Source organism: Anoplopoma fimbria, chromosome 15 (genome assembly GCF_027596085.1).
Source record: "Anoplopoma fimbria isolate UVic2021 breed Golden Eagle Sablefish chromosome 15, Afim_UVic_2022, whole genome shotgun sequence".
NCBI lineage: Eukaryota > Metazoa > Chordata > Actinopteri > Perciformes > Anoplopomatidae > Anoplopoma > Anoplopoma fimbria.
The window spans coordinates 8,097,251-8,119,928 of NC_072463.1; the positions used below are offsets into that span (position 1 = coordinate 8,097,251).

At 39.0% G+C, this 22,678-nt stretch overlaps 1 protein-coding gene across 3 annotated transcripts in view; it reads right to left on the bottom strand.

Moving 5' to 3' along the window:
• Window positions 1–1,843: 1,843 nt before the first annotated feature.
• Window positions 1,844–22,678, bottom strand: part of pld1a (phospholipase D1a) — a 34,834-nt gene continuing 13,999 nt past the window's right edge. For 2 of the 3 annotated variants that reach the window (XM_054613733.1, XM_054613732.1), the window contains exons 5-26: window positions 21,365–21,476; window positions 21,028–21,093; window positions 20,270–20,328; window positions 19,982–20,074; window positions 18,384–18,536; window positions 17,493–17,642; window positions 15,916–15,999; window positions 13,373–13,454; window positions 13,024–13,134; window positions 12,725–12,910; window positions 11,678–11,891; window positions 11,369–11,497; window positions 10,770–10,888; window positions 10,133–10,246; window positions 9,245–9,355; window positions 8,948–9,036; window positions 8,649–8,762; window positions 8,416–8,465; window positions 8,168–8,302; window positions 7,487–7,640; window positions 6,294–6,411; window positions 1,844–4,192 (exon numbers count right to left, since the gene is read on the bottom strand). In XM_054613733.1, coding sequence (XP_054469708.1) covers window positions 3,968–4,192; window positions 6,294–6,411; window positions 7,487–7,640; window positions 8,168–8,302; window positions 8,416–8,465; window positions 8,649–8,762; window positions 8,948–9,036; window positions 9,245–9,355; window positions 10,133–10,246; window positions 10,770–10,888; window positions 11,369–11,497; window positions 11,678–11,891; window positions 12,725–12,910; window positions 13,024–13,134; window positions 13,373–13,454; window positions 15,916–15,999; window positions 17,493–17,642; window positions 18,384–18,536; window positions 19,982–20,074; window positions 20,270–20,328; window positions 21,028–21,093; window positions 21,365–21,476 — 2,668 coding nt within the window. In that variant the 3' untranslated portion in view covers window positions 1,844–3,967. The remainder of the gene's footprint in view (window positions 4,193–6,293; window positions 6,412–7,486; window positions 7,641–8,167; window positions 8,303–8,415; window positions 8,466–8,648; window positions 8,763–8,947; window positions 9,037–9,244; window positions 9,356–10,132; window positions 10,247–10,769; window positions 10,889–11,368; window positions 11,498–11,677; window positions 11,892–12,724; window positions 12,911–13,023; window positions 13,135–13,372; window positions 13,455–15,915; window positions 16,000–17,492; window positions 17,643–18,383; window positions 18,537–19,981; window positions 20,075–20,269; window positions 20,329–21,027; window positions 21,094–21,364; window positions 21,477–22,678) is intronic. The other variant, XM_054613734.1, reaches the window with a different exon arrangement.

Genomic DNA, 22,678 nt, shown 5'->3' on the forward strand with positions numbered 1-22,678 from the left:
TCTCTCTGCTACACAGCGTTGTCTCCAAAGAATAATAACAGCTCTCCGGTCAGTAGCGGGACGTGCCTGCGGGGCCGGGCCGGGCCGGGCCGGGGGGGGGGGGGCCGGGGGGCGCACAGCTAGAGCGCAAACGCGTGGACGACGGGAAGCGAGAGCGCAAACGCGAGTACCAGCACACCCAGGCCCATGTCTGCGGGATGTAGACGGAACAGTGAGGGGTGAGGGCGGCCGGTGGAGAAGTGGATTACTGCTCGGTGCTCGCTCGTCCTGGAACCGCTGCTGTGTGACAGCCAGTGGATGTATGTATGGAGGGAGGGGGTGGGGGTGGGGGGGGGGGGGGAGCGCACCGCCGCCTGCCCCGGATAACCACGCCTGCTGCGGGGCGGGGTTTGATGAGGCGGCAGGGACTCCCAAACTTTTTTTTTTTTTTTTTTTTTTTTTTTTTTTTTTTTTCCTCCTCTTCCAACGAACCTCACTACGTAACACACGTTTAGAAATTGTCTTCAAGATGCTGATTTTATTAATTTATTTGAGAAAATAGAAAATATCTGTCATTTTCTTATGGTGTTTTATATATATACAGTACCAGTCAAAAGTTTGTTCACACCTTCTCATTTAAACTACTTTGAAGAATCTAAAATATAAAACATATTCTGGTTTGTTGAGCATTTGTTTGTTTACCACATAATTCCATATGTGATCCTTCATAGTTTGGATGTCTTCAATATTAATCTACAATGTAGAAAAAAAATAAAATAATAAAAACCATTGAAGGAGAAGGTGTGTCCAAACTTTTGATTGGTACTATATATATATATATATATATATATATATATATTATATATTTTGACTTAAAGTGGCAGTCCAGCAATTTAATATTGCCCTTTGCTAAAGTTGGTGTACTCAAAAGAGATAGATAAAAAGAAGCTGGGGATTACTGCAATAATCATCAATAATTCTGTCTGTTTATATAATATTTTAGTTATTGTGGATTTATAAAGTTTTTTTTAACTTATTTAATATTCTTTACTGTGTGTCTTTAATTATTTACTTATTTATAATACTTGTTTTGATCTGTTTTTTACTGTTTCTTGATTGCACTATCCTCTCTGCTGCTGTAATCCTGGGAATTTCCCCACTGTGGGACTAATAAAAGATTAAAGGAAAACATGTATACACATGTAAAAAACAGTTTAAGAATAATCTTATCATATTCACATGATCGACAGGTGGTGAACGTTATCAGGCGTGGTGTGTCTTGCCCTGCACGTTGCCAAACCTACCAAACACACACCAAGTGAAAAACAACAAGGAAGGGAATAAAACCGTCAGTTGCCTGCAGTTCCAACAGCATTCATCTGTTGACTTTAATCACAAAGGCCTCTCTTACGTTGCTTCACAAGAATTTACCGAGAAAGAATTGGCACTGAAAGTGGATTTCTTGAAGTACAGCAGTTTCATGCATGATAGGCTTCACAATACTCGGTTAATTCATCCAGAAGGTTTGTTTACTATAACATAGCCCCAGTAGAGTGTTAATGTCCATCTAAAAAAACTGGTTCATTTGAGAACCTTTAGCCTGTTAACTTTTGCAGTTAAACAGAGTTTGTGACTTTTACACTATCATAGCTTTAATATTTTAGACTTCTGCATTGATTACATTAAAGTTGCAGAACTGAAATAAATAGAAGCAAAACATTGGCAGCACCTAATATTTAAAAAATATATATTTTTAGTCGACTAGAATGAAAATATCCAATAAAGAAAAATGAATATGAAAGTTTTCTTTTCACATTAACTGAGTTCTTGGTTTGTGACAAAAATAAACAACAAAAATTCAAAAGGTAAATTTTATTTGTTAGCCATTTAAATTATGAGTTACACTGTGTTAAGTGAACAGAGAGAAATGACAAACTTTACAAAAAAAAAAAGGTATTGTACATAAATAGTGGAAGCGAAATCAACTGAATTGAGGCAACAGGGTTACAGATAGTTGATGGAAAGGACTGCTGAATGATGGTTATGATTAATAAACATTTAGGTTTAGTTACAAATCCACAACCATCCATACAACCATGCTGTACATAAAAAAAGACTTTTTTTAAAATAATGTTAAATGATTTATATTCCATAGATAATACAGCAAGTGTACAAAAGTGTTTGTCTTTTATAGAAACAAAGGCTGTGATGTTTTCAGACATTATCACTTCAGTTAACATTCAGACATTTTCTGGTCCCATTAAGAAAATATAACAACACTTTTATTATTATTATTGGTTCCCATTCAATGCAGTCAGTCTGCTTCTGTCAAATAAATCCCAGTGATTTCTATGTTGGGCGTGGGAGGTATAGTCATCGAAACATAATTACAGGGCTTTGTGTCTCTTTCGTTGGAATACAAAGGATCTCTGCCATGAACCCTCCTTCCAGCAGCTCCAAGGTAAGTCTTTAAACGTTTCATGTCCTCCATGAGAATCAATAATCATTTGCCGTGACATTTTTATGACAATGACTGAGCACAGCAAAAAGGAGTGGTTCTTTAACTTCACATGTATCTGGTGATGCTGCTGCCTGTCCTGGCTCTCTTGGAGAAAAAAAAAAACTGATTGACAAATGACAAGTAACAAATATTATAAAATCAAAACAAATCAGGGAACAAAGAGTCCATACATTCACATCTACAAATTACATGAATTGCCCCACACTGTGAGTCACACACCATAAGAATCCTTAGAAAAACATAGTTTCCCCCTGACAGATACTGGCTGTGTTACATTACAAAAAAAGTAAAAAGTAAAAAGCTTCATCAAGAAAATCGCTGGAACCGCCAGTAAACTGGAAACGTAACAAGCAATTTCAAACTGTATCTTCACATGACAGCTTTGCCTCTGACACGGATTGCATGCTATATGGAAAACGTTGATTTCATTTTTCTTTGTTTAAATTGTTTCAAAGACAGTTTTTTCTGCATTTAAAAGAAAGCTGTCGCCACAAAACTAAGAAAAATAGACTCATATCGGACTGCTGTACACTAACTGTAGCTTTAAGGAACTAGCACCATCTGCTGAGCAAAGAGGAAATTACTTCTTTGAATATGTGCGCCGATTGTCTCATCCAGCTTCTGATATTTACCACTGGCATAACCATTTTACACTGTGGCCTTTGATCAAACACCCTCAGCTTTAATCAGTTTCTACTCACCACTCTGAAAATAGTTGGATGTAACCACGTTAAATTGACTTCTGTACCTGGATCTGCTCAACACAGTTCTCTTTGATTTCCACAATAAAGTTCAGACTTATAATCATCTTTTACAAAACACCTTTGACAGCAAATAGAATATCTCAGAGGGTTTTATCAGAGATGTGATTGGTGCATGCATTATAGCACAGTAAGTAAAATCATGCACCACTGTTGAATCTGTGAAATTGTCTCAGCAAAGACCGATCGCATGTTTTGGATTTGTTTTACAGTAAAGATCCTTAAGAGGCATCTACAATAACGAGAGTAGCTTTTTAACTCTTCTAGACAGTTCCCTGGTTCCCTCTGAAATCCTTGCTGTCTTGTGGGTTTTTCCGACAGTCCAAAAGTCAAAGTGTGCGTAGTTGAGTTGATTCCCAAAACCCAAAAGTTCATGTGCCTGTTTCTCATCTCCACAGGTTGAATGCAGTCATAAATACTGTCCTCAAGTGCGATATCATGTTCTTCATACATCCCAAAAGTGTTAATGCCAACCCCAAATTAACTGGAACTACAGTTTATTGGGGGGTTTTTTTCAGGAGAATCGGATTCGAGAGATTTGTCAATGCCCAGAAGTCACATCAATCCAGAGGAGACTCTCGTCTCTGGATTAAAAGGCGATCTCTTTATAATCCAATATTACACATTTGATGACAAGCACAATCCAGATACTTCTCTCAAGAAAAACATTCCCATGTGTAAGTGGCTGGCAGTGGTGGCACATCCTTTATGTCCAGATTTCAGTTGGAACCATGGCCTCCTTCGTTCCAACAGACGGCATGAGGTTCTGCTCAGACAGGAAGTCCAGAGGAAACTGGACCAGGAAGCCTCGGATTTTGCGCAGCTCCTCCTGTGCGCGGGTGTTGTCGGTCTGTGCCAGACCCGGTTTGGTCTGGTACTGCTCCAGCTCGGACATGTTCCTCACCAGGGACGAAGGAAGGCAACGAAATACCTGAAGAAAAACACACACATGTAGAGTTAACAAACTGCTGTCAGTAACTGAAGCACTAGTTTCTATGGCTGTTTGGATGGCAATGTTAATCAGTTGGCTGGGAATGTCCGAAGGTGAAATATCTCATCAACTATTGGATGGACTTCCGTGATATTTGACACAATATTCAAGGTTTCCTGAGGACAAATCCAAATGACTTTGGTGGTGGCAAACTGAGTCTGAAATGTCCAAAAATGGCTCCTGTACAGAGGATAAATCATTTTTTTTTGCTCCACTAGAGGCAAGTATTTATAGGAAGTCAACTTTCTATTTTTTCATTGGTCCTTATTGTACTTTTGTTTATTTTTTTAGTCTTTGTTTTGCCAAATTTACTCGCTGACTCTTTATATATACACAGTATTATATATATATATATATATATATATATATATATATATATATATATATATATATATATAAATATATATATACAGCAGGTAAAATAAGTATTGAACACGTCACCATTTTTCTCAGTAAATATATTTCTAAAGGTGCTATTGACATGACACAGGGAAAAAGTATTGAACACATGAAGAAAGGGAGGTGCAAAAAGGCATGGAAAGCCAAGACACCAGCTGAAATCTATCAGGAATTAGAAAGCAATCCTGCAAATTAATATCAGCTGGTTCAGTCCCAACTGATGGCCTATAAAAAGGTGTCTCATTACCAATGTGTCACACATGAAACATCTCATGATGGGTAAAAGCAAAGAGCTCTCTCAAGACCTTCGCAACCTTATTGTTGCAAAACATACTGATGGCATTGGTTACAGAAGGATTTCTAAACTTCTGAATGTTCCAGTGAGCACTGTTGGGGCCATAATCCGGAAATGGAAAGAACATCATTTCACCATAAACCGGCCACGACCAGGTGCTCCTCGCAAGATTTCTGACAGAGGAGTGAAAAGAATCATCAGAAGAGTTGTCCAAGAGCCAAGGACCACTTGTGGAGAGCTTCAGAAAGACCTGGAATTAGCAGGTACAATTGTTTCAAAGAAAACAACAAGCAATGCACTCAACCGCCGTGGCCTGTATGCACGCTCACCACGCAAGACTCCATTGCCGAAGAAAAAGCATGTTGAAGCTCGTTTAAAGTTTGCTGCACAACATTCAGACAAGCCTGTGGAATACTGGGAGAATATAGTCTGTCTGGTCAGATGAGACCAAAATTGAACTCTTTGGATGCCATAATACACACCATGTTTGGAGGTGAAATGGCACTGCACATCACCCCAAAAACACCATACCAACAGTGAAGTTTGGAGGTGGGAACATCATGGTGTGGGGCTGTTTTTCAGCATACGGCACTGGCAAACTTCATATAATTGAAGGAAGGATGAATGGAAAAATGTACCGAGACATTCTTGATAGAAATCTGCTGCCATCTACCAGGATGATGAAGATGAAACGAGGGTGGACATTTCAGCAAGACAATGATCCCAAACACACAGCCAAGGAAACTTTCAATTGGTTTCAGAGAAAGAAAATAAAGCTGCTAGAATGGCCCAGCCAATCACCTGACTTGAATCCAATAGAAAATCTATGGAAAGAACTAAAGATCAGAGTTCATAGAAGAGGCCCACGGAACCTTCAAGATTTGAAGACTGTTTGTGTGGAAGAATGGGCCAAAATCACACCTGAGCAATGCATGTGAGTAGTTTCTCCATACAGGAGGCGTCTTGAAGCTGTCATTACCAACAAAGGCTTTTGTACGAACTATTAAATAAATTTCAGTAAGCGTGTTCAATACTTTTCCCCTGTGTCATTCCATTTTATTACACATAACTTAATTTCTGAACTTATTTGTTTGGTTTTCTTTGTATGTATGGATTACTTGGGTTGTTACTGACATCTGGTGAAAATCTCATGTCAATAGCACCTTTAGAAATATATTTACTGAGAAAAATGGTGACGTGTTCAATACTTATTTTACCCGTTGTATATATATTCTCTTAAACAAATGACATCTGCGAATTGTATAACAGTTACACTTTCTGTCAAAAACACAGTCTGGCACATGGGTTCCTCAGCCTGATGAATTCATTCTTGTTCTCATAACGTACCTTCTCATAGATGGTGGCGTTGCGGCCAGCTGTGGTCATCCACACCTCCTTATAGAAGCGTTCACTGATGGGGTCAGACACGTCAATACTGGTGTCAGAGTGACCTCCGAGGATGGTCCTGTTCAGAAAGAGAAGATAAATATAATACTTTTATTTTGAAACTTTTTGTCTCTCTCTCTCTTTCTCACACACACACACACACACACACACACACACACACACACACACACACACACACACACACACACACACACACACACACACACACACACACACACACACACACACACACACACACACACACACACACACACACACACACACACACACACAGGTTAAAAGGTGTCTCACTCTTGGAACAAATCAATATTCTAACAATCTTAACGTTGCTTTGAGACGTCTTGTTTACCAAAGAAACTTCTTTACTCTAGACAAAAGAAATGTGGGACACACCTTCAAATACATGAGAAAACAAAAGTGAGCATTTCCATCTAAGTCACATTGAGACATGCATGGGTTGACTCCCAATGCACAGACACTTTCCTCCTCTTCCTCATTCCTCTGCCTCTCCCATTCTCCCTCTCTTCCTCCTCCTTCTCTTCCTCATTCCTCTGCCTGTCTCATTCTCCCTCTCTTCCTCTTCCTCCTCCTCCTCTTCTTCTTTCATGTTCTCCTTTCTGTTCTACCTCCAATCCTGCTCGCTGCACACTGGGTAAAAAAACATGTTGCAGGTGTAAACCTCAAAAAGTAGCATTTAGTATCGACGTCTTATTAACCTTCCCTTGCAGACAGGAGGGGAGGTGCATTCAGTCAGTCACACGAGCGAGATGCTGGAGAAAAAAAACAGGCGATGAAATTAACAGAAAAAAGGGAATAGCAGCATGCGGGGAGGTAGAGCAGTTGTGACTTCAGCAGACACGGAGACAACCAAACAGAGGCGCGAGCAGAGCGAAAAGGACAGAATAAAAAGGAATTTAAAAAGAAAATAATAAAAGACAGAAACAGGTGAATGCAGAAACCACTGCATTGTGTTTGTGTGATGTGGTTTCTTTTGCTCAAGAGCAGCAAAACAGGTCTTCAGCTCAATGCCCTTTTCTCATGTGCAGCATCAGTTGCATGTGTGCAGCCCGGCAGACACCCATATATTAGGAGAACACACACACACACACACACACACACACACACACACACACCGGAAGCATTCGAGGCGGAGCTGGAGGGCGTAGGGTCCAGCTTCGTACTCCTGTCCGTCCATCACCGAAGCCACCTTTTCGGAGTCCTCGACAATCACCGCCACCTCGCTGTCGCGTTTACCCAGCATGCTTCTGTCGTTGATGTTAGCAGAACCTGAAACAAACGTGCAAAACAGAGAATGGAAGCTGAATCTCTGCATTCATCCGAGTCTGAATCATGCTATTAATAACAATAAATTTATTTTATTTCTATGCTTATGTTTAAGACATTGTGCCTTTAATGGACTTATCTTATTAATATTGTCTGTATATTATTGAATACTAATTTAGACAATAGTTACAGTAATGCCTATAGGAAAGCAGAGTATTTAGGAACAATTTTCAGCCTTTAGCTTTGTTGATTGTTTTTTTATTGTCTGTCTTGTGAGAGAGTGAGTTGTGCCTTATTGGCCAGCAGAGGGCGCAACAGAGCTATGTTGCAGAAGTCACTCCATATTAAAACAGTATTTTTGTTGGCAGCACACATGGTGAAGGATACCGAAATTAAGCCAGATTTTTAGATTCATCGCATTTCAGTGGTGTCAAGGCAGAGAGACTAGTTGCCACAAATAGTTGGTGAGAACAACATTAGAAAAAAAAAAAGAGAATGACAGAACGTTAGCGAGCGGATGAGAGACTGACCGATGATGACTGTGTTGTCGTCAGCGATGAGCATCTTGCTGTGCACGTAGATGAGCTCCGTGACCAGACGTCCCTCCAGCTCAGCGTGAGTCCGCAGGCCGGCGAAGGAGATGTAGTTCATCCAATGGTCGTCCACTGGGAGAGGAGAGGAAGAACACCATAACCAGAGGAGTAGAGGATTAGATATTCCAACTCTAACATTAATATAAGTTATCAAAATGAATGTTATAATTGATTCTTGCACTTACTCTCATTTTTCAGCTGGGAGATGATGGAGTACTCCCCTCTGATCATGGTTCTGAGGAGGCAGGAGATTCAAACTCGTAAAAAAAGTAGAGAAATATTGAACATCCTCGACTTAGATGAACTTGAAAGAAATTAAAACACAATAGAATTCTGATGACTCTTCAATATGCACTTTCTCAATTCCCCCTCACTCTTCCTCAATTTTTAAAACTGTGGTGGGTGTCATGTGTTCCACCTGTAGTTGAAGTGCATGACAGCCTGAAGGGCATTTCCTCCTCCGGTGGTGATGTCCCCCTCAAAGCCAGGAAGCAGCGGGGTGACCACGTAAACACGGTACTTCTTACCCTCCCTGTGATGCAAACAGACCTCAGTTACAGAAAGGCACAGAGTACCAGCGTTAAGCTGTGAGAAGCAGAAGTAGAAGAAGTGATAAGACTAATCTTGTATACATACACATTACCTCCAACTTCCTTCCTATGGTCACAAGTGCTAATGTACTTAAACAGACACATGATTTGAAAAAAAGGGAAGTACTTGTAAGCTCTGAGGATCCTTTCAATGATGGCGTCTCCGATCTTGTTGTAGACCATCTTGTTGTCGGCACAACTGATGAAGAACTGGTTCTAAAAGGAGAGGAGATTAATAACGGGCACCAACCCAAAGAGAGATAATTAAATGATATCTACATGAACAACTTTATGTTACAGAGTAACAATAACATTTAAAAGACTGACACAAACCTCTGATGAATTCAGCTCAGCTCTCATAAAAGTTTCACATCCATGTATTTGTTTTTTTTATTTTCATATCTTGGCCTCACTGCTGGTTTACCTCTATGTAGATGTAGTGTTTGCTCTTCGCGATGACCTGGATGTAGGCATTGTGGATGGACTCCTCGTGGTACTTTATACCCGCAGACCAATCTGCTGCCGACCGCAACACCTTGCACACGCATATGATAGGGTTATTATAGCAGCAATTCTCAAAATATGCATGTCCTGCAGCAATCAAATTGCAGGGGTTATATGAACCTACATCATAAAAGCATAATAACGAATGATAGTCACTGATCATCATAAGGTAAAACCAAATAAAAACAAATGTTTGGCGGGCGGGCTTTTTTATGATAAACCTATACACTGCAGTGTGTATAGGAATTAGTTATTCTGTTTAACACTTCTAACAGAAATAAAAGAGCATTACAAAAATAAATAAAGTAAATAATTCCTGTGAGGACATTGAATTCACTGCAATTAAAATTAAAATTAAAATTAAATTAAAATTAAAATTAAAATTAAAATTAAAAATAAAGGGTGTGTATTATTAGTTGTCATACAAATGGAGAAGTTGCACATGGTGTTCACAGAGGTGTCAGTTTAAAAACAGACACAAACATGCGCAGGTGCAAACCTTTGTAGTTATATAACTTTTTGGCCCATGGAGAGTTTTTTAACGCTCACTCTTTTTTATCTTTCTCCGGCAGTGCTTGCAGACTGGGATGTGGGAAATATTGTGGCTAAGTGGGAGTATTTACTGTTCTTGTGTTTTCTCTGTAATTTTCTGCCAGTGTTTATTTAAAGGTGTGGTGAATGGTAGGTTTTTGCCCCACTTTCTCATTTGTATAATTAAAAGGAAAGAAAAAAAAAACATTTTCCACAATATGTGTTTTCTGAGCACAGTTAAAGTTAAAATGGTACTTGGTGTGTTCAGGTCACTAACCTGCACTTTGGCATTGACACAGTCAGGAACTTGGTATCTGAGGTCGTTGGCACTGCAGTGAGACTTGGGCAGCAGGAATGGATAAGACAGAGAGCGATACTTTGGCTTCATGATCTGTAGGGGAGAAAGTTGGAGAATTTGGGCAGAGAGAGGGTAAATATGGGGTTAGAGGAGGAATGGAAAAGAGTAAAAACAGGAAAATGAGAGGAAAACGTTGCAGAAGCCATGGAAAGCATGGGTGTGAGGATTAAAGTATTTTTTCCACTGTCAGAGCCAGACACTTCCTGAGGTTTCGCCAGGTTAGTGTTTATTGTTCTTTTTAATTTTTTTAAGTCAACAAATCATGATTTTCCACAATTAACTTACATTTATTACTAATTGCTATGATTCTGGCTACAAATTAGCATTAGAAATAGTCAAATCAAGCTAACAGGTAATATAATTGAATCACTTTTTAGAGTTTAGCTTTTAAATAAAAGTTTGTTAATGAACACAGTGTGTGTGTGTGTGTGTGTGTGTGTGTGTGTGTGTGTGTGTGTGTGTGTGTGTGTGTGTGTGTGTGTGTGTGTGTGTGTGTGTGTGTGTGTGTGTGTGTGTGTGTGTGTGTGTGTGTGTGTGTGTGTGTGTGTTACAGAACCTTAGTGAAGTTCCAGCGCTGGATAAAGTGCCTGGCCACATCCCGAGCAGCTCTGCCATGAACCACTGAGGCAATGTCATGCCAAGGCATTCTGGGAGTGGTGTACCTGTCGATGAAGTCTGCGCGGAGCGGAGGAAACCCAGTAAAGACAGGACAAAATGTGTGAGACGGAGAGAGGACATAAAAAGAAAAAAGCCAGGGACAGACAGAAGGAGAGAAGAGGATCAGAGAGTTTGGTGCAAAGAGAGGGAGCATAAAAAGTGTTTTATGATACTCGGTTACACTCGATATTAGTTTTCCAGATGAGTATTTGTTTTCATCAAACTGGTATAAAAGGAAACAATTATGATAATAAGAGTAATAGTAAGTAATGCTTTGTATATGGAGGAGTTATTGACCTAAAAATGGGGGAAACTTTTCAGAGTAAGACCAAACTAATACTGTGTGTGTGTGTGTGTGTGTGTGTGTGTGTGTGTGTGTGTGTGTGTGTGTGTGTGTGTGTGTGTGTGTGTGTGTGTGTGTGTGTGTGTGTGTGTGTGTGTGTGTGTGTGTGTGTGTGTGTGTGTGTGTGTGTGTGTGTGTGTGTGTGTGAACCAGACCATCAAATGGTTTCTCCAACTGGATCCAGTCCTTGTAGACAAAGTTGCAGTAGTCTTTTCCATGCCAGAAGCGAGTGTTTCCCTGTAACTCTCCAACACCTGTCTTGAGGCTTTGCACTGAACCACTCCCTACACACACACACACACACACGCACACACACACACACGCACACGCACACACACACACGCACAAAGAAACCCTTATTGTATAAATGAATGCATTTGAAGTACAGTATATAGCAATGTTCTTCACCATTCATATTCCATCACTCTCACATATTCTCTCTCTTTCCACTCACACAAACACACCTGCGCTGTCTACGCTGCTGACACTGTCTGCGTGCTGCAGAGTGTGTTTGTGCAGGTGTCTGTACAGACTGAAGCGAGCCTTCCGGCTGCGTCCGATCCCCTTCAGCTTGGGCAAGTCCACCGGATCGCTGGGCGGCGTCCCTCCTCCGTTGCTCTTGGAGACGCCATCGACGGAGTTCACGCCTTTACTGGACGGAGTGTTTGTGGAGCCAGCCTGGGAGAATGAAAACAACAGAGGATGTACACTCAGCTTCTAGTTGATTTTAAAGAGGGTTGGGTTTAACTTTAACGTAATTTAGGAGGGTGCGGTTTGTGGTACTTTTGAATTGTATTGAGTTATACTGACAGTTGTCTCTATGATATAGTATTCCTTTATTAATATAAATGACATAGAGAAAGTCAATACGATCAATAAGGGCAGGTTAAACACAATTATTAGTTTGGTGTATTCTCTGTGCAAGTGTTTATCTTTGTTTGGAATTCTATCCACATGAGAATCAGTTTGAGTTTAGGAAATTCTAGGATAGGAACTAATTAAACATTCTATCAAACTCAAACTTGTTTAAAAAAGTTTGGTATTAGAGGAAATGTCAAACAAGGCCCAGAAAACACTGTAATCTATCATCTGGGAACCTGTGTTTGAATATCCACAGGTTTTTAAAAGGGGACATGGTCATTATTTTTGAACGTCTTGAGCACAAAAAATGTCAATTTTTCCTAAAGCTGATGTTTAAAGAAAGTGATTTGTTTTCTTGAACGTAATGACAACAGTGTTTGTGTAGTTGTGTTGGAGAAAGTTGTGTGTGTCATGAAGAGGCTCTGTTAAAGTCTTTGCTCTTTATATTGTGTATTCATGCACACACACACACACACTGTCATTTGAGGGTACACCACCCACACATGTTCAACTGTATGAGTTTTAGTCTCCATTTACTCTCCTCCTTCTCATATTTGAACCATTTGTCAGGAGCTTAGAGTAAGATTTATTGCCTTTATAACTCTGAACAGTAGAGAAGACATTTTCATTTATTTCATTGTGTGTCTTACCTGCTCAAGGGCAACAGAGCGCGTCACGCTGCCAACATCTGTCAGCCGGTGCTCTCGGTCGTCCCAGCGACCGTATGCCAGGTCTATCCCGCCCACGAAGGCCACTGATTGGTCGATGACAACGATCTTCTCGTGATGCGCCCACAGATAGACGGATGAGGAGACGTGGTCGGGATGACGCATCACCTTAAACACAATAATATTGAATATCAGATAAATAGTACGTAGACGCTATAATATGTAATTGTGTGTTTACAATAAACTGCGCCCTCTTTCACTACCCATAATCCTTTAGTTACCTTGATGTTGGGGTGCAGGTGTGAGAGGGTCCTCTTGCTGTAGCCCGAGTTGATGCCCAGGGCCAGCTCCACCTCCTTGTACAACATCACAAAGATACGCACTCCCTGTTGCTGTAGAGAGATATAAAGGAAGAACAATGTTAAGAGCACATTTTGCCATTTAACACATTTGACGGTTTATATTTCTTTGATTTCAACACATTGTAAATCTTTCCTGAAGATCAAAAAAAACTGATTATTGTTATCTAATGTAATACTAATTATGTTTTTTATGAGTGCAGAGTCTATAGTGCTCAATGTTTGTAGATTATTACTCTCCCATGATGATGGTAAACTAACGCCTACTTACTGCTTTGCGCTTCAGGGTGCAGTCTAGCCTCCACCTGTTTCCCTCCACTACAGGTCTCTTCAGGAAGATCTCTGGACTCAGCCTGGTGAAAAATATTCCAAGATTAAGAAACTCAATGCATCAACATCACTTGATAAACGATAAAAGATGGAGAAATGTATGTTTTTATTCACTCTACAGAGCTTCCAACTCATTTTATAGACTTTTCCCATGAAGGACGTGACTTAATGATAGAGTCCCATGAGTCATTCACACTGGCATCCTGTGCTTACATGTCTACAATGCCATCGGCTCACATTACACGGGCTGACACCTCATTGGTTAAGACCATAAGCCCAGTGATTACTGCCTTGGAACGCAGGGATTTTAGTCACGTCAAACAGTCACCATAAATTATTATATTTGAAATGAATAAGAAAAGTGTGTCAGTAGAGATAAACAGGGTGTTTATTTTCTATTAGAAAATGCCCTAAAACACTATTACATGAAGAAGGAAAGGAAAAGTCTCTATACTATGCAAAGCGAGCCGGTTATTACCATTCGATTTGATTTGAATATTTGCTATGCTGTTTGCAAGTTACTGTACCCTCAGGTGTGACTGTCTAACAACAGCTTTTTACATGAGATGAATGAGGTTTGTTTTGAACAGAAAGTCTAGTGTTTTTCACATTTTCTACCCTGAACTCGGATTACATGCTCGTTTAAGAAAGCCAAACAGAAGTACAAAGAACAGGGTGGCACAACTTATATCAAGTTCCTCTGACAGTTCACATAATAAGTTCCCTTGTGAGGAACATAACCCAGACAGTACATTAAGAACAGACAGTGAGAGACAAAGGGGGTGTGGCAGAAGAGTAAACAGATACTATGTGGAGACAATCTTTCTGTCCGAGTATTTCTATTCTGGGTGTGTGGATGAGGCTGTAATTACAGCCGGTACCATTGCATTGCCTATCAGAGAGCCAGGACTTGTGGGTAATACATAATGTAATATGTAACAGCATGTACTACTTTAACTGGGTATCAGAGTGTCAAGTTGTCAGCTCATTCTTCGGAAGGGGGGTGTAACAATGGCCTGTGTGTACCAATACAAAAACTAGCCACTACAACTATTCTATATTGTTTTTCAGCTGGCAATTAATACCAATTTTTACAGCATCATCTGCATACTGTGATTAAATACAGCTGCATAATAGCGCCACCTTTGGGACTTTTGTGTTGAATAATTTGAAAACGTTTGAGAAAGGACTATTAAAGATGCAAAGAGTAAGATATTTCATATGTATACAAGATTCAGCAATACGACATATCTTGAAGTCACAAAGACAACCTTACCCTGCTCTTTTAAGAACAGAATATAGAGCGATGTGAAACATGGGGAAATCCCTAGGGGGATGGACATACAACTACAAAGCTTCCAAGCCAAATACACAGCAATGCACCAAGAAGGACAATGTGGAGGCGTGGTAGCAAGTAAACATTGACGTAAACAATGCAGGCCTAAAACCTTTAGAAAAAAAGAGGACTGAATTGTACTCAAAATGTTAGACCTTAAGGATAAACATAATGTGTCCAGGTGACTCGTTCGGAATTAAAACATAACTTTTTTTTGTGTACATGGAAAATCACCATGGCTCTGTTATCACTTTTAATCAAGGTGTATAACCATGGTCATCTATGCTGCACGGCTAACCTAAGCTTCAGTAAGGGATCAGACCTGACCAATCAGATCAGTCAGGAATTTACAATGAAGTGCAATAAAGATATTTAATAGCTCAGTAGATCACTTTGCCCATTGAGATAATTATGTCAGAGACAAAGCTTCAAATTTTGCACAACCATCCGTCCACTGTATTTAAAACAGGACTTTAAATACATAGAAAGATAGTTTACCACACTAACAACCTAATGAATGGCAGATTTCAAGCAAGCTGAACCTTATCAAGCAATAATACATTTTTCTTCAGCCTGTTTTTGGGCCAAACTATACGTCAAATTTAGCTTTTCCACTTTTTTTCTCTGCTTTTGTGGCAGAAAGTGCATTATTAAGGGTCTCACTTATTCTAAACACTTTGTTAATACTGTGACAATTATCAAATCAAAATTTCCCTATGAAATCAAATAAAAGCATAATCGCTTTGTGAATTCACAAATATTCTTGACTAGTGAACATGCTGAAAATGCCTAATTCCTCATTTAAAGACACCTATATTATAAATCCAAAGCTAAAAGAGTCTGTGAAGGCAGGTAGCTCAAAGAGAGCCAGGATAAGTCAATTGTGTTTGGTGATACAGGTTCCTGGTTGAGTCCACTAATAAGAAAAGAGTGTTTTGTGTGTTTTTCTGTTGTCTCTGGTTATTATATCTGTCAGGTTTGGAGCAGGTTGAGGCTGCACTGGATGCTGCAGTGTTTAAGCGAGATGGATACAACCCACTGAGCTGTTTTATTTCTGGGTTCTCTCGCCTCAGTGCTGACAGGAGACACATCTCAACCAAAATCTCTGACATGATGCATTTTCACACAAAAGACACATCCGAACTCACCACCAGTCAGTGATGAAGATTTCCTCCTTAGCCTCCTCCAAAGCATCAGCCACGTCCTCCATGTACGTCTTTCCATTCACATACCTGCAAAGAGAACATTACAGATTCTCTGAGTAACTTGTGAAAACAGACATAACTCACATGTTCTTGTGTTGACATGTACACACACATACATGAACTTCCCCCCAACTTTATTAACATTGCAAGCTTCAGGCAACACCCATAGCTGTGTCATCACGACACAACTGTTCTTGAAAACACTCTCATATTTTCCACAGCACGTTTTTTCCTCCAGGCAAACGTGATGAGTACAAAGACGACGTAATGACATTATCACGCAGATGATTCAATATCACAGAATCTGCCAGCTGAGGGGGAGAGAATGCAAAAAAAAAAATTAAGACACGGAAGATGGCAAAGCAGCCAAAAAAGAAAGTTGACTGCATAGTCCTCTAGAACATTTCCATAGTTACCAGTGAAAGGATTACAGAGGAGGGCAGAGAAGAAAAATAAGGGCAACACTTATGACGCCCATGTCTATAATGCATCACATACTTCATAGTTTCTGGTGACTCACTGACTTTTTTTGCAAGGATCACAGTGTATTATAATTCCCAAAATTGTAATACCTTATAATCATTTTATAATGTATTATAATTACTGTTATGATACATTAAAATGTGATTATAGTTGGTAATTGTTTACTTCAAGTAAAATTAAATATATTGTACAATGGTATGTGTGTTGTTCCTGCTCGAAAAAAAAATGTCCATGCTAATTACAGGAAACAATGAAACTTATAAATCACACTTAAATGCATTATATCAGTGATTATAATACATTATAACTATGGGAATTATAATACACTATGATCCTTGCAAAAAACAAAGCCATTGGGTGCCCAGCAATTACGAAGTGTTGCGATACTTGACCTTGTAAGTCATTTTAAAATTCTTTATAGTTTGTTATTATTAGTGCTCTAAAGCATCATTGGGTGCCGTAGAAAGTGTTACCAAAATGACATATATTGAAAATGTGCTTTATTTGATTTTTATCTATTTTACTCTCCAATGAGCAGCTTTTTGAAGATGATTAAATCTACCAAACTGAATCGTTTAAACGTATTTTTCTATTTTAGTGTAAGAGATAAGATAATCCTTTATTAGTCCCGCAGCGGGGAAATTTACAGGATTTACAGCAGCAGAGAGGATAGTGCAAACAAGAGACATAGTAAAAAAACAAGCTCAAAACAAGTATTATAAATAAGCAAATAAGCAATAAAAACAGTAAAGAATATCAAATAAGTAAAAAAACTAAAAATCCACAAAAACTAAAAATATTATATATACAGACAGAATAATATTATATTGCACAGTGTATTTATATTGCACAGATTTTTAGTGTCGTGTGGTCTACTGGTAGCAGAGCTGGTTGTGCAAGTAGAGTCAGTGTAGAGCTGAAGAGTGAAACTGTAGGGGAAGTTTGAAACATATGCAAAACGTTGCTTTCCTTTTGGTCATTCTGTTTGTGTCTATAACAACAGTCCCAACAGTTGCGCTCTGTCTCAGTGTAGTTACCATTTGGCAGGGATGTTTTCCTGCTCCTGTGCAAACGACCCGCAGCGGTGATCTCGGAGGAAAGCCTTCCCATGATTCCTCACGAAGCTCTCGATGCTCTGACCCCACCAGCGAGCGTGTCTGTAGCTGCTGCACTTAAACACCAGGGTCCTACAGGGAGGAGCACAGATACAAAGTGTGTAGTCATTTTATTGGCCCTGTCATGAACCACATTAGTGCAAACTGGCAGCTTTGTGGTTTCATTTTGCCCTCAGCTTAAAAACACAGCTGATCAGTTTATAAAAGCAGACATTGTGTTTTGCGTTTTACGAGATATCAGAGCTCCGTAATCATTCCTAAAATAAAATGAAGCCCTGGATTACGAATGTTGCATTGAAAAGGAGCTGAAGAAAACAATCAACCCTGTTTCAGCAGATTGTTACAAACAGCTTTAAGCAATGAAGTTGAGCTTCTTGAGCCTGTTGGTGATTTCTTTTTTTTATTCTCTTTTTTTTTTGGAACATTGGTTGGGATTTGCAGAGTAAATTGGACAGCAAAAATGTTTTAGCCATCTTAAATTATTTATTAATGGTAAACATCTGTTTTTTTAGAATCAGATGAGCAAGAATCAGCAAACGTTCTCGGCAATGGAGCAATTGCTATAGTGCACTCCACCTAAACTTAAAGGCATTAATATATACCCCTGCTCTCTGGAGATTGTGGGAATTCTCTTGAAAGTTTATTTGTAGAATATATCACCATTTGAAAACCACTCTAATATTTGATATACATTCTTTGATTTTATCTTGCAGTGTGAGAATCTAAGAGAGGATTTTTAACTGGTGTTGAAATAGAATCAGTGTGATAATCCCTTGGGCATCGGCTACACTGTACACACAAAATAAATCTAACCTGGAGAGGCTGTCGATCCGGACTCCGTGTTTGGTCTCTGTGTCTTTGGAGTCCATCTTGATGCTGAACTCTTTATCCAACAGGAGGACAAAGGAGATGGCCCCTGAGTCTGGCTTCATGTACAACAGGCACGAGTCCTTCACCACCAGCCAGCTACACAACAAACACACACAGTCCTCATTATCATCATCCTCATCATCTTCATCATCATGATTTATGATTCGTGTGTCTACGTGAAGTTCTGAAAAACATTTATTATATTTCTTGATTCAAGGAAAAGGGTGTAGGAAGAAAACCAACATGGGGATGTAGGTGGATGGGCCGCGTGTTTCAAACGTGTGGGATTTGTTTGTGTTGTCTTCAGAAAAACAAGAATAAAAACTGCTCACATAATAATTTGGCTGTGATAAATAGAAATAAACAGACAAGCAGATGAAGAGCAAGGCAACCATGTGCCAATGCAGCTGGGCTGAAGATGCTACATAGATTATGTCAGCAAACTTCAAAAAAAATGAAAAAAGAAATAATCATGCAATAGCCAAAACTAACACTTATTAAAATATTATCATCATTATGTTTTTAGAAATGCGAATGAGTGGTCACTGTGTTTTTACACCAACACTCTGACAGCTTCCTGCCAGAAATAAAAGATTTATTTTGTACATAGCATCCGTCACATCTACATTTTACACACGTTTGCCATTTAAACAGAGAAATGAATAAGGAAAACAAAAATGCAAATCCTTCTTCTTTTGTTTTATCCCCTTTTAAACTTGTAAACTGGAGAAGTACACTTCAAATGGCAAGAAGGTCAATATAAAGAAACATAAAAAAACTAAAATTTACACTGGTAAATTTGGAGATTTGGGGCTATTTTGCTCCAAAACATGTCATATCTTCTTTCAGTCAAGTGGAAATAAAACTAAAAATACATAATAGAGGTGTTAATTCTCCTGCACTTTGTCTATTTTGCATCTGTAGATTTATCTTAAATACACCAAAAGTTACATAATGCCTTATTTCCAAATTTAAACATAGAATTTCAGAAAAAATGTAACACAAATAATAACAGTCATAACATAAGTAATTAACTGGGGGAAGTTTCATGGTGATATATATAAGTTAATATGTTTGAACCTATTTACCTGTAGAGAAAATGTATTGAATTTCCCAATATATATCTTTAAGAGCCTTTTTTTTGTAATTAACTTCTTCTCAGACTCCGAGCCAAAAATCTCCAATTAAGTTGTACCAGACTTTCCAGTTTTATTTATTTATATTCGGAAGGTTTTCATGGAGAGGTTTGGTCATATTTCACTCACAGCCCGATCTATTCAACATTTTATTTTGGGGGAACAAAGAAGAGATATCCCAAATTGTAATGTGAAAATTAAAACTTTAATATGTCAACAAAATAAAACTTTTAAATTTCATGGCGATATCTTTTGGCTAAACTTCTACCCTGGGGTGTCTCGCATTAATATTACCATAAAATTACTGCCGAACAAATTTGAATTGCTTGATTACAAGAAGAGAAAAAACAGTTGTGAAAAGTGATAAACATTATGTGAACATAAAGGAATGAGAGGAACATTCACCGTTTAGACCAGCGGTAGCAGGCCTGGCTGTGACCACAGCAGTTCATGCCGGGGATACGATGTCCTCCTGAGCGCTTATAGATCATCCCTTCTCTGGGAGAGACAGAAAAAAAAGTTGAGCATCTTCTAAAAAAAGTATAAAACAAAACAGGAGACTATTATGTTTGTAATTGAGGACATCCTGATTTTCTAGCTTCACTCTGCTGTGAACTGTTGAGTGCTTATTTACCGGACAGCTGAACTGTTTTTACAGATGGGGGTAAAAAAAAAAGAAGAGAAAACACTCACAGTCCTTTAGGTCCCAAGTCATGAATGAAAGACAGCTGGCTGATGTCGATGAACTCCATCTGAGAATAGACAGGAAGAGATAACAAGAGGCTGCACACAGTGAGAAAATAACACTGACACACACTGTACAGTACACATCGACATGTGAGTGAGGAGGCGGCTGTTAATGCATACGATCCAGCTAAAGGCAATGTGACTCAGCCTAAATCATCTTAACATCATATCACAGAAATGATCATTATCAGGCAGCACATAATAGGCAGACCGCTATGACTAAACCTAGTATTAGTCTGTTTTAAAGCCTATTTAACACAAAGGGGAAGTAGGTACGGGTAAATGTAATATTTAATAAATAACATTGTTTTGTGTTTCTTTCTTTCTAAGCATACACAGTATTTGTCTGTAGGGCATTTAAAAGACTTAAAGCCTTTTTCTAGCTTAGATAAGCGGCTTCTTGAATGTGTCAACATAAAGCAGACGCTTGGCAGTGCTGTGTGTAAACACATGAATGATCTATGTCAACAGTCAACTTTCCACCATAAGGTTAGAGCTTAGCAAAATGCTTCAAAAACACTGTTAATCATATTCACATGTCATATTTACTTGTACGTTGCAAACCAGATATCTACGGTAGCAGAAAAGATACATTTGGCTCAGATGTAGAGTTATTTATGATACACACACAATTAGTATACATCTGAACTGTTAGTCATTATGTGGCTGCGTCATAGCTCACAGTGCTTAGTACGATTACTCACCGTATGGTGATATTTGCGGTACATGGCCATCCTCAGCAGCTTGTTCAAATAGTCTTCTAATTGTTTCTGTAGAAACACATACACTATTTTTTGGCCACTGAGTATTTTTATGACAAAATCCAAGCATTTAAACACAAACTTGCACACACACACACAAAATCAAAGAGGGTTTAAGAGGATACATGTGCTGGCAAGGAGTTAAGTGCCATGGCAACAAGCTAGTGCCAGGAGAGCTCCTTGCCATAAAAGTTAAGATATGATATTAAAGTTAAGATATGACAAGAGTGGATTTTCCAAACAGAAATAAAAATATGTGACAGGCAGTGTTTGGACGTACCCTCCTGCTGGAGACCTGCTCTTCGCGCACCAGGTCGTCCACCATTCCCCTCGGCAGGGAGGGCATCTCCCTCACCTCGCTCTTCCTCACTGTCCTTCTCCTCACTGTGTGGCTGTGAGCAAACAGAAAAGGAGGGAATTGAGATGTCAATTTCAAAAGTCCTTAAAATCTTTTTAAGGATGCTTTTCCAGAGACAATCATGATGTTTCCATACTTTGTCCTTACAGTTTGAGGAGAACCATTAAGCTCAAACAACCTTTGGGCAATGGCTGTTTCTGTTTCACCACTGATCTGAGCTAAAAACAAACTAACAAAAAAAACGTATAAGCTGCTTCTCTGAAATTGTTCCAGTGTTCTATCCTGCCAGCAGGTGTTTAGACAGTCAAATGTAAAATACTGAATAAATAGACAGGTTGCAGGTTGACTCACTGTTGTGTTACATCAACCAGGAACACAGAATGCTAAGATGGACTTTTATTAAACTGAAAACAGGCAAGAAGCAAAAAAAAAACAACCACCAAAGCAATTGTGAAAATCCAATATGCAGCCCTTCCAATAACAACATAAAGTCCAGATCACGGACAGGGAAAGAGAAAGAGGGAGTAGGGCAAAAGTAAATCCTATTAACATCCAAGGGCAACATTCCTTTGCATTCAATTGTGTTCATCACCAGATAGAGATAAGAGAAAGAGAAAGAGACAGAGGGGGGAGGGAGAAAATAATGGAAAAAGAGGACAACAAAGGAAGGTAGTTGAAATGTCACACTACCTCAAAATAATACTTTACAGAACTTGTATTATACAAATGTTACACAAAAATGTGAATAAATGTGAAAGTACCACTCTTTGTCTGTACATTAATAGGCTAAATTAAGCTTAATCCAGGAGGCAATTAGCTTAGCATAACATAAAGAGCAGAAGCAGTCCAAAGTTTCAAAATGCTAACCACACACCTGAATTTTACCAATTTACAAGTTGAGAAACAGAAACAGAATGGTAAAAATGACAAGTCGTGGCTTTAGGGGAAATTAAGTGCGAGAACCATTTCTGAGTGCAGGGACTTCTTGGAATCATTCCGGTTGCCTGGCAACTGTTGCTGCATTCAAGCAATGCTGTCAGAATGGGTATAACAGGAACACCTCCCTTTATTACTACAAACATTAACAAAAATGATTGAATGTGTTAATTGGTGACATTTACAGTAGATGTGCTGGAAGGTTTCTCTAACTTTGGACAGAGCCAGGCTAAGTGTTTCCCCTTGTTTCCACTATTTATGCTAATGTATGCTAAGCTAAGCTAAGCTAAGCTAAAGGTC